At 65.7% G+C, this 10,820-nt stretch overlaps 1 protein-coding gene across 1 annotated transcript in view; it reads right to left on the bottom strand.

Moving 5' to 3' along the window:
- The window catches only part of LSP1 (lymphocyte specific protein 1), a 37,933-nt gene extending 30,705 nt beyond the window's left edge, over positions 1-7,228 (bottom strand). The window contains exon 1 of the mRNA XM_043582029.1: positions 7,082-7,228. Coding sequence (XP_043437964.1) covers positions 7,082-7,149 — 68 coding nt within the window. The 5' untranslated portion in view covers positions 7,150-7,228. The remainder of the gene's footprint in view (positions 1-7,081) is intronic.
- Between the last annotated feature and the right edge of the window lie 3,592 nt (positions 7,229-10,820).

Here is a 10,820-nt window from a genome sequence, read left to right on the forward strand (position 1 = left end):
ACAGAGTGGTATCCCAATGAAAGATGCAAAAGGCACCCAGGTGGGGGTGGGGAGAAGGGGTAAGAGGGTGACCTCATGGCTCCTAGTGACCCTGGATAGAGAAATGTCTCTGGTTTACACTGGAGGCAGCCTCCAAATGCCCTGAGCCCTCATATGTCTTATGGGGGCCTCAGCCCAGCAGAGAGAGAAGAGCCAGGGTGGTGGGTGTAGTGAGAAAGCTGGGACTGGGTTGGGAGCGAGACCAAGGGAAAGACTGAAGGTTTCTTTCTAGGTTCCTCCGGAAACAACTGGCTAGATCCATCTGTCCTGAGCCCCACTTCTCTCCTGAGAGGTGGTACCTGGGGGAGGACGAGAAGGCAGCCTTGGGTGACCTTGGCAGCAAAACTATAAAAATAACGAGTTATGCCCAGGAAGGGGGACAGACGCCTATGGAGTGTGGGGCTGTGCTCCTCCCTGGGAGCAGGAAGGAGCAGCATCTGAGGTCCCATCTGCCAAGCACAAAGCAGGGCAGTGACTGTCCCCCTCTCCTCCCACACAGTCCATGTGGCAGCTGAGGAAGCCGAGGCTCTGGGGGGTGGGGGAACTGGTGCAGAACCTGCCACCCCCTCCCCCCCACACACACACTGCTACTGTCACACCCCACCTCTGCTGGCTGTCCCTGCTGCCTTCTGCACAACCATACAGCTGCCCCTGTGGCAGGCTCCAGGGTCCGAGTCCCTCCCACTCTTGCCGGGGGGAGGTGGGTGCCTCGGAGGGGGCCACAGGCAGGCTCTGGGTTCCCAGACAGTCCCTCCCTGCCAGCCAGTAGGACTAGACAGTGGTCCCTCCACCACCCCACCAGCTCCCAACTTGGCAGCTTGGAGGCAGTTAGCTGATGGAGTTTGGACAGGGCTGCCCGCCCCCCCCCAGGAAAGGGTGAGGGGCTTTCTTCCCCACCTCCTGCCCCCCACTTCTTAATGGCCTGTGTCCGGCACCACAAGGCTCTGCTGGCCAACAGGGTTAGGAGGCCTGATTTCCAATATTCCCTCAGCTCCTATCCGCCTCACACCCCACATAGACCCCCAGCCCCCCTGTCCAGGCTCATGGGGTGGGGGCAGGGGTGGGGCGGGGCTGGCCTGTGACTATGTACTCCTACCCCTAGGAAGGTTTGAGAACTCCCTTCGCTGGTTGCCCTGGATCCCCAATATCCGAGAAGATGTTAGGAGCCCCTGGAAAGAGGCTTCCCTGAGATGAACTGGCTGTGAGCCCTGGGAGCGACGCCTCTCGAAAAAATCAGCTTGTTCTGATAGGGCCACGTCCCATTTCTGCCTTTGGGGAGGTCTCTGGAGGTGACTTCTCAGCTATGCCTTATTCTGGATGGGCCTCAGGGAGCACCGGCCTCACCCCTACGGGAACCCGCTGGGAGCAGAGCCATCAGGCAGCCCTGTGTGGGGTTATTGAGCACCTCTGAGAGGCAGCCCGGATGCCCTGGGCCTACACCCCAACCTTGAGCCAGAGCGAGTCCCAGAGCGGGTTGTTAGGACACACACCTCCAAGCTGGGGTCAGCCAGTGTCCCTCCAGGTTTGGGACAGTGTCTCTTGGCAGTTCATTCGGCCCTTAAAGCCTTGGTTTCTCCCCGTCAAGTGCCTCACTGGCTAACGGGAACCTCTGTTTGAAGAGCTTGGTGAAGGCTGGCACATGGGGGAAACTGAGGCCTCAGGGGTGGGGCTTACTTGTTCCAGAAAGAGCCATGCCTCTGGGACCCTGTGCCCCTCCTCCTGCTCCTCCCCCTGCACTGGGGGCTCAGATCCCGGGAGAGCAAAGCTCAAGCCCTCAGCCTCACTGCTGGGACCCTCATCTTCCCAACTGAGGGCCCGCCCACCACTCTGACAACCTCTGAGGGAGACTGAGGCAGAGGTGGGCTAGTGGGGTCGTGCAGGCCAGCCACCGCACGGATCTACAGTGTCACCCTGTCTGGGGCCTGCCTTATTCTGGTCCCTGAGACCCTCCTGGTGCTGCCCCTGTGTGCCTCCAGCATTGTTTGTATGAGGAGGCAGATGGGGACCAGGGAGGGGGCCAGGATGCAGGAGAGAATTTCCGGCTTCCTGAATCAGCAGCGGGGGGGGGGGGGGGCTGCAATGTCCCCAAGTATGGTGTGGTGTCCTCTCCCTGTCCCCCACCTAGGGCAAGAATGTGACAGGGCCCAGAGGGAAGGCAAGAGGAAGCCAGTGACCTCCGCCAGCCCAGGCACGGGAGAAGGCATCCATCATCTGGGCTGAGCTCAGCCTCCCCCTCCCTGGGAAATTTCCGGGCGCCAGAGACCCCTGACCCGGAGGGAGGAGGAGAGGGGGCCCACCTGGGAGTCTAAGGCCTGACCCAGCTCTGACTGCAGTCCTCAGGTCTGGAGCCTGGGCAGGGCTGGGAAGGAGCCCTGGGGAGCCACGCCCAGTGCACCCACCCGCAGCCCACCGCCAAGGCCAGCACCTGCTTCCACTCTCCCTCCTTCATGGCCTGGGGCGCTGCCTGCTGCCCCAGAGCCGTGCACCCCGGCTCTGCCAGGTGGTGTCCAGCCTCACTGGGAGGGCAAGGGGTGAAGGACCACCAGGGGGTCTGGCGGTGTGTGGGGGTCCCGACCCGTGGGGTGCTGCCCCTCCAAGGCCACAGACCCCTCCCACCCTGGCTCCCTGAGGGAGTCAGGAGGATGAAGTCCAGGGTGTCCACAGCCCCCAGGCTAGCTGAGCTCCCTCCTTCAGCCGCCAGACACCCATAGCCCGAGGGGACTTGTGACCTCTTTCCTGAAGACCCTGGGGTCCAAAGAGCAAGGCCAAGGGGTTCTGCAGGGACAGATAGCCCAGAAGGGGACTCTGCCCAGGGTGGCCCCGAAGGTGGTCCCTGCCCTCTCTTAGGTCTCTGCCCTGCTTCTTAGCTCCACACATGGAGAAGTGCTGGGCCAGCATTCCTGAATCACGTGGGACCAGGAGCCATGCCCTGCCTGAGGGGCAGTGGGGGTCAGGAGCCCAGGGGGCAGGGAAACAGCAGCTTACCCAAACCTGGCCCCGATCAGTGTCCTCAGGGCCAGAGCTGCCCTGAGGCAGTTGGGGGGGGGGGGGTTGGTGCTTAGGACCAGGGTTCCCAGTCAGGACTAAGGCCCCAGGATAGGACCAGGGTCCCAGAATAGGACCAGGGCTCCAGGATAGAACCAGGCTTTCCAGGATAGAATCATGGTTCCCAGGACAGGACCAGGGCTCCAGGACAAGACCAGGGCTCCAGGACAGGACCAGGGCTCCAGGACAGGACCAGGACTCCTGGACAGGGCCAGGGCCCCAGGACAGGACCAGGGCCCCAGGACAGGACCAGGGCTCCAGGATAGGACCACGACTCCAGGACTGACCAGGGCTCCAGGACAGGACCAAGTCTCCCAGGACAGAAACAGGGCTCCAGGACAGGACCGGGGTTCCCAAGGTAGGATCAGGGCTCCCAGGACAGAAACAGGGCTCCAGGACAGGACCGGGGTTCCCAAGGTAGGATCAGGGCTCCCAGGACAGAAACAGGCCTCCAGGATAGGACCAGGACTCCAGGACTGACCAGGGTTCCAGGACAGGACCAAGTCTCCCAGGACAGAACCAGGGCTCCAGGACAGGACCAAGGGTCCCAGGACAGGACCAGGGCTCCAGGACAGGGCCAGGGCCCCAGGACAGGACCAGGGCTCCAGGACAGGATCAGGGCTCCAGGACAGGACCAAGGGTCCCAGGACAGGACCAGGGCTCCAGGACAGGACCAAGGCTCCCAGGACAGGGCCAGGGCCCCAGGACAGGACCAGGGCCCCAGGACAGGACCAGGGTTCCCAAGGTAGGATCAGGGCTCCCAGGACAGAAACAGGCCTCCAGGATAGGACCAGGACTCCAGGACTGACCAGGACTCCAGGACAGGACCAGGGATCCCAGGACAGGACTAGGGCTCCCAGGCTGGGGTCTAACAACAGGCAGTGGCAGATGCAAAGGAAGCCGAGGGCAGTGGTCACTGCAGGTGGGCCTGGTGGGCCTTTGGAAACCTGGCAATGGGGCAGGACAGCCAGGCAGGGCTTGGAAGGAAAGTCTGCAGTGACTCTGGCACCTGTCAGAACTGGGAGGTGCTTTTAGCAAATCCTGGAGGGGAAGTGAGGGCTGAGGACCCAGGACCGGCCTGCAGGGGCCTCCGGGGGTATGGCTTTTGCTGCCCCGTGGTGAATGGTTCCGCATGTGGGGTCCAGTGGCCTCGTGGAGAAAGAGCATGCTGGGGACAGGGGTACGGAGACCCCTGGGAGAGGGCATCCTTGCCAAGCTGGGGAGCAGGCCGGGCTGGGGCAGGGGGGAGGCCCATCTGCAGTGTGGGGCAGCTCTCCTGTCACGTGGACATGGGGAGGGCCCAGCACAGCCTGGTCTGGCCCTGGTGAAGTTCGGAGTGCACACTGGGGGTGCACATGGGGCCTCCAAGGGGTTAGGATTCCGGGATCCAGACTTGCCAAGCCCAGGACCCTGGAACATCCTGAGACTCCCTTCCATGCACTGTGTGGAGGCCCTGTCCCCGCTCTCCTCAGGGTCTCAGGTCCATGGCTCCCCACAGGGAGGGGTGCAGGGCCACACCTCAGCTCCACCGGGGGACCCCACAGAGACCCGTGGTCCTGGCCAGCCCTGTGGGACCCCACAGCTGGGCAGCCAGAGCAAGGAGAGGGTGTCTTGACCTGGCCCACAAGTGGGACAGAGGAGGGGCAAGCACCCTGCCCAGGGCACGTTGTTGGGGTACGCCCCAGTCCTAGGCCCTAATGTGAGGTTCTGAGAGGAGAGGCCCCATCCTGGGGCTGTCTGAGGGAGGTGGTCCCATCCTGGGGCAGTCTGAGAGGGGAAGCCTCATCCTGGGGCAGTCTGAGGGAGGTGGCCCAATCCTGGGGCAGTCTGAAGAGGATGGCCCATCCTGGGGCAGTCTGAGAGGGAAAGCCCTCTCCTGGGGTAGTCTGAGGAAGTGGCCCCATCCTGGGGCAGTCTGAGGGGGATGGCCCCATCCTAGGGCAGTCTGAGGGAGGTGGGCCCATGCTAGGGCAGTCTGAGAGGGAAGGCCTCATCCTGTAGCAGTCTGAGGGGGATGGCCCCATCCTGGGGCAGTCTGAGGGGGGGTGGCCCCATCCTAGGGCAGTCTGAGGGAGGTGGACCCATGCTAGGGTAGTCTAAGAGGGGAGGCCCCATCTTGGGGCAGTCTGAGGGAGCTGAAACCATCTTAGAGTAGTCTGAGGGGGGTGGCCCCATCCTGAGGCAGTCAAGAAAGGGAGGCCTAATCCTGGGGCAGTCTGAGGGGGGTGGTCCCATCCTGTAGCAGTCTGAGGGAGGTGGCCCCATCCCGAGGTAGTCTGAGAGGGGAGACCTCATCCTGGGAGCAGTCTGAGGGGGATGGCCCCATCCTGGGGCAGTCTGAGCAGGGTGGCCCCATCCCAGGGCAGTCTGAGGGGGGTGACCCCATCCTGGGCAGTCTGAGGGAGGTGGCCCCATCTTAGGGCAGTCTGGCAGGGGTTAGTCTGAGGGGGGTGGCCCCATCTTGGAACAGTCTGAGGGGACAGTCTGAGGGGACAGCCCATTGCCCAGTTGCAGGGAGGAGGCCTGACCTGGCTGGATAGGAGGGGCGATGTCTTGGATGCAGGCAATAGAGGGGGTCTGGGGGCAGGTCTTATCTGGAATGCTCCAGCCCCAACCTGTCCAGCCTTGGCTCTCCTGGGGTCTCCCATGGGGGCTTCCCAGGTCACACATCCCCATCCTGGGCAACGACTTCTCACCCACGCTGGACAGGAAAATCCCAGTTCCCTTAGTCACCTTGTGAAATGACAACCGTGCCTCACCCTGGGTCTCAGTTTCGTTCTGACACCACATTGGGGGGGAGGGGTGCTTGGGGGGGGGGGGTCCCAGGCCCTAAGGGGCCAGGGGCATTCAGCCAGCTCTCAGGCCGAGCTCCTGACCGAGCAGGCACAGGTGCCTCCCCGCCTGCCTGGGCCTCGGCCGCGGTCCACGCCGTCCTCTGTGTCCTCCGCCCACGGGACAGCTGGGGTGGGGGGGTCAAGGAGGGAGGCGGGGATGCCCCGGCCAGGCTGCTCAAGCCGTGCCCTTCTATGGGCACACGGTGGCCGGAGGAACACGAGACAGGCTGATGGGAGGAGACATTCCTGAGTGGGGCACAGCTGTCTGCCGGTCGCCCCCTCCCCCCAGCGCTCGGGCCCCTGAACCCCCGAAGCAGGGCGCCCTGTGGGCCTGGGCGAGGGGAAGGCACCCTTCCACCTGCCTCACGCACACATGCACACTCATGGCAGAGACTTCCAGATCGGTTCCCTCGTTACGAATACGTCGCCACAGGATCAGGGAGGCGACAACAACCTCAGTGGTTAGAATCCACTGAACAAGTCAGCCCTGAGGCTGTGGGGACCTGGCCGGCGGCTCCGCCCTGCCCAGCAGGTGCTGCGGGGGGCGGGGGGGGGGGGAGCAGACGGAGCTGACCAGCAGCGCCCTCCTCTCCATGCTGGTGGCTCTGGGTGTCCTGTCCCTGCACAGGCTGGCACCCAGTGGCTCCGCGGGGCTCCCTGCCCAGCTCTGGGTGTGCTGGCACTCCCCTTCTGCCCGCGTCCGCCTCCCGCGCCATCTCTAAGCAACAGCGGCTGCAGCACTGGGAGCAGGCAGCGGCCAGCATCGTCACCTCCATCACCTGGGCGGGGGGCGGGCGGGGGACCCGGCCCGGCCTCCAGCAAGGGCTTCGAGGGTCCTGGGGCCAAGCAGCCCTTCCCGGCCAGGCCCTCCCACACCCACCTCCTGCCAGGGTGAGGCCCTGAGTCCCTGCCTCGGGGGTCCGGGCCTCCGTGTCCTGGGTCAGCATCCCAGCGGCTGGGGCGCGAAGCCGGCCTCTCCCGCCGAGGCCTGGCTACAGAGGCTGACTGGAGAGACACGCATCCACTGCGGGGTGAGACGGGGACCCCGGGAAGTACCCTGCAGCCGCCTGCTGCCCCAAGTCCCGGTGGCCCCATCCACCCCCAGATTAAGCATCCCCCAGTGTGAATGCGAACTCTCCCGTGCGCTCAGAACGGACTCTTACCCGGCGTCTTTGTCCACCAGTAGCGCCTCCTGCTCCTCGGAGCCAGGGTGGCTCGGAGCCTCTGCCATCGGGTCGGGGTCCGGGCCGCTTGGGGCTGTGCGTGTGCCTGTGACTCCGGCTGCTCCCTCAGACGGCTGGTCCCAGAGTCCCCCTCCCCCAGCTGGGTTTCACTTCCCCCTTCCGGCTGCAGGTTGAGGTTTGAAGGGCACTGGGGCTGGGGTTGGGGTGTTGTTTTTTAATCTGTTGATGCAAGAGAAGAGGGAAAAAAAAAAACCAACCAGTCATCAGGAAGTGTTAAGCAAGTTGCAAGGGCCAGCGGTGACAGAGAGGGGCCCCGGGAAGGCAGCAGTGCGTGCACGGGCCAGACAGTGTCGGGACGCCTGTCGGGGAGCCCCCGTGGGCTCCTGAATCCCCCACAGTCCTGGATGGAAGTCTGGGTGCGGCAGGCCGTGCATAAGCACCAGGACACGGGTCCGGCCCCCAAGCCTCCACGATAAGCATCATCTCTCTGGACGGAAGCCTCCCGGGAGCAAAGCACAGATGCACCTGTTCTCCGAGCCTCTCGAGGCCACACCTCGGGCCCCCCGACTGGTCTGAGCTCTTCAGGCCACTGACCGCTGGGGCCCTGCAGAAATGCCCCGCGCCGCACACCCCTGCTTCCTTTACTTCCCTGAGCTGCTGGGTTCCCCGGTCTCCTGCTGCCCCTCCCGGGTCTCCTCGCCCCCATACTCAGGGAGCTTGGAGCTGACTTGGCACCAGCAGCGTCACCAGGCCCTGGAGGTGGGGGCGTAGGGGCTCCCCAGGGAGGCGGGGAGGGCAGTGGCGCCCCCAGAGTGTTCATGCTTCGGGGTGGGGCCTGGCCAAGGGACAAGCCGACTGGGAGGCGGTGAGGCGCCCTCGTCCCCACCCACACGCACCGAGGAGCCTCCCCATTCAACACTGTGAAGGGGGTCCCGCACCAGGACTGCGCAGGGCCACCGGGAGCTCTCAGCCTGCTGCCTCCCCCGTCCCCCCTGTGGTTCCCAGGGTCACTCTCGCTGCCCTGCCACGGACCAGGATGCAGTGGCTGGACGTCCGTCCGAGTGGGGGCTGGGCCTCAGCATCGCGGCCAGCATCCCCAGGGCCACGGGCCACCCCGGATCGGCCCGCCATTTGGTCCTTCCTCTGCCCCTGTGGTGAGGTCGGCCCCAACATCACAGCTGGGAAATTTAGGGGCCTTGCCAGGAATGGTGAGGGCAGATAGAGGCCGGGCGCCCCTCCCAAGACATGGCTTCCGGCCGCCACCGCTGTCCCCTGATTCAAGGGCCTGGTGCGGCGTGAAAAGGCGGGGCCTCTGGGTCAAACGCTATTAAGAATGTCAAAAGGGAGAGCGTGGGGCTTGAAAGCAGGGCCGAGGGGGGCGCCGCCCTGACCTGCCGCACCCGCGCATTCACCCCCTCTCAGGCCCTGGCCCTTGTGACCCTCTGGACGCTCGCCGGACCCCAGGGCCCTCGCGGGCTGCTGGCCTCCCCTGCCCATGCCCGTCCTCAAAGGCCCAGAGGCAACCGCTCCCTCCTGCGGGGGGGGAAACTGTGCCCCCCACACCCCGGACCTCACAGTGGGACCTGATGTGGAGAAAGGGTCCTTGCAGATGTAATGAGTGAGGATGAGGTCGTCAGGGTGGGCCCCTCGTCCCATGAGACTGTGTTCTTATAAAAAGAGGAAATTTGAGTGAGACTCGCACGCAGGGCGAGGCCACGTGAGGACGCGGAGGCAGAGGTGGGGGTGCGTCTACCAGCCGGGGAGCTTCAAACAAGGCAGGAAACCGCAGGATGGGGGGGGGGGGAGACGGACCCGGAACAGACTCTCCCTCACCGCCTCGGAGGGAACCCACCTGCCCACGCCTGGAGTGGGGACTGGGGGACACCAGTTCCTGCTGTTTAAGCCGCCCTGGCTGCGGGTCTCTGTGCCAGCCGTCCGCCCCCTGCCGTCGAGCCCCGATGGGCCCGGGGGCTGGGAGGCAGGCGCATCCTCCAGGGGCGGGGGGGGGGGGGCTGCAGGCCACAGGGTGCTGAAGGAGCCCAGATGCGGTCGCCCCTCCCAGGGTCACCCCAGGCCTCCCTCCTCATCGCCCCACACTCCAAGGAAGACACAGAAGCCAGCACAGGCGGGACTCTCGTCTGGAACCACCTGCAGTCCTGAGCTCTGTCCCCCTGCTCACCCCCCCTGCTCAGCCCCCTGCTCTGCCCCCTCCTCTGCCCCCTTCTCTGCTGCCCTCCTCTGCCCCCTGCTCTGCCCCTTGCTCAGCCCCCCTGCTCAGCCCCCTCTCTGCCCCCTGCTCAGCCCCCTCCTCTGCCCCCTGCTCTGCCCCCTGCTCAGCCCCCTCCTCTGCCCCCTGCTCTGCCCCCTGCTCAGCCCCCTCCTCTGCCCCCTGTCTGCCCCCTGCTCAGCCCCCTCCTCTGCTCCCTGCTCTGCCCCCTCCTCTGCCCCCTGTTCTGCCCCCTCCTCTGCCCCCTCCTCTGCCCCCTGCTCTGCCCCCTGCTCAGCCCCCTCCTCTGCCCCCTGTCTGCCCCCTGCTCAGCCCCCTCCTCTGCTCCCTGCTCTGCACCCCTCCTCTTCCCCCTGTTCTGCCCCCTCCTCTGCCCCCTGCTCTGCCCCCTGCTCAGCCCCCTCCTCTGCCCCCTGTCTGCCCCCTGCTCAGCCCCCTCCTCTGCTCCCTGCTCTGCACCCCTCCTCTTCCCCCTGTTCTGCCCCCTCCTCTGCCCCCTGCTCTGCCCCCTGCTCAGCCCCCTCCTCTGCCCCCTGTCTGCCCCCTGCTCAGCCCCCTCCTCTGCTCCCTGCTCTGCACCCCTCCTCTTCCCCCTGTTCTGCCCCCTCCTCTGCCCCCTCCTCTGCCCCCTGCTCTGCCCCCTGCTCAGCCCCCTCCTCTGCCCCCTGTCTGCCCCCTGCTCAGCCCCCTCCTCTGCTCCCTGCTCTGCACCCCTCCTCTGCCCCCTCCTTTGCCTCCCAGTCTGTCCCCCTGCTCTGCCTCCCTGCTCTGCCCCCTTCTCTGCTCCCCTGCTCAGTCCCTTCTTCTGCCCCCCGCTCAGCCCCCCTGCTCTGCCCCAACCCTGCCCCTTAGCTCCTCTCCCAGGACCTCGGGTCAGACTCCCTCCCGGGCCAGCACCCTCTACGTGCTTGCACCCAAACCTCTCCAGGCTTTAAACAGATAAAGCTGAAAATGCCCTGGACCGTCCAGCCCTGGCCGCCGGGGCTCCCACACCTCCCTTCACCGGCAGCTCCTCGAGGGGCCCTCCTCGCCGCTCGGCAGGGACAGGGGGGCGAGGATGGGGCGAGGCCTCCCGGGGACCCGCAGTGCCGCCCGCGCCCTGCTCTGACGAGAGGGGTCTGCTGAGAAACGGACGCTCCCTCTTCGGGTCCCTTGGTGTCATTCGGCAACGGAACTTGAGAGGTGGACACCTTGCCTCGTCCATCCTGGCGCCTGCACACATGTGCGCGGGCCAGTGGCACAGCGGGTGGTCGAGTGAGGCCATAAGCCGACCCGAGGCTGGGCCTGAGTGAGTGCTGCTGGCGGGCGGTGGGCTCCAGGCGGGCTCCTGGCTCGGGCACTGAGCCGAGCGGCACACAGAGCCCTGAGGCCGGGGCCAGGGGGAGGTCTGTGCAGGGCGGGCAGTGCAGAGGGACACGGTGGGGGGGAGGTGCACTGACTCCGCGGGGTCTGCGGGCCACCCAGGCGAACCGTCCAGGGGCAGCTGGGGCC

Source organism: Prionailurus bengalensis, chromosome D1 (assembly GCF_016509475.1).
Source record: "Prionailurus bengalensis isolate Pbe53 chromosome D1, Fcat_Pben_1.1_paternal_pri, whole genome shotgun sequence".
NCBI classification, from domain to species: Eukaryota; Metazoa; Chordata; class Mammalia; order Carnivora; family Felidae; genus Prionailurus; species Prionailurus bengalensis.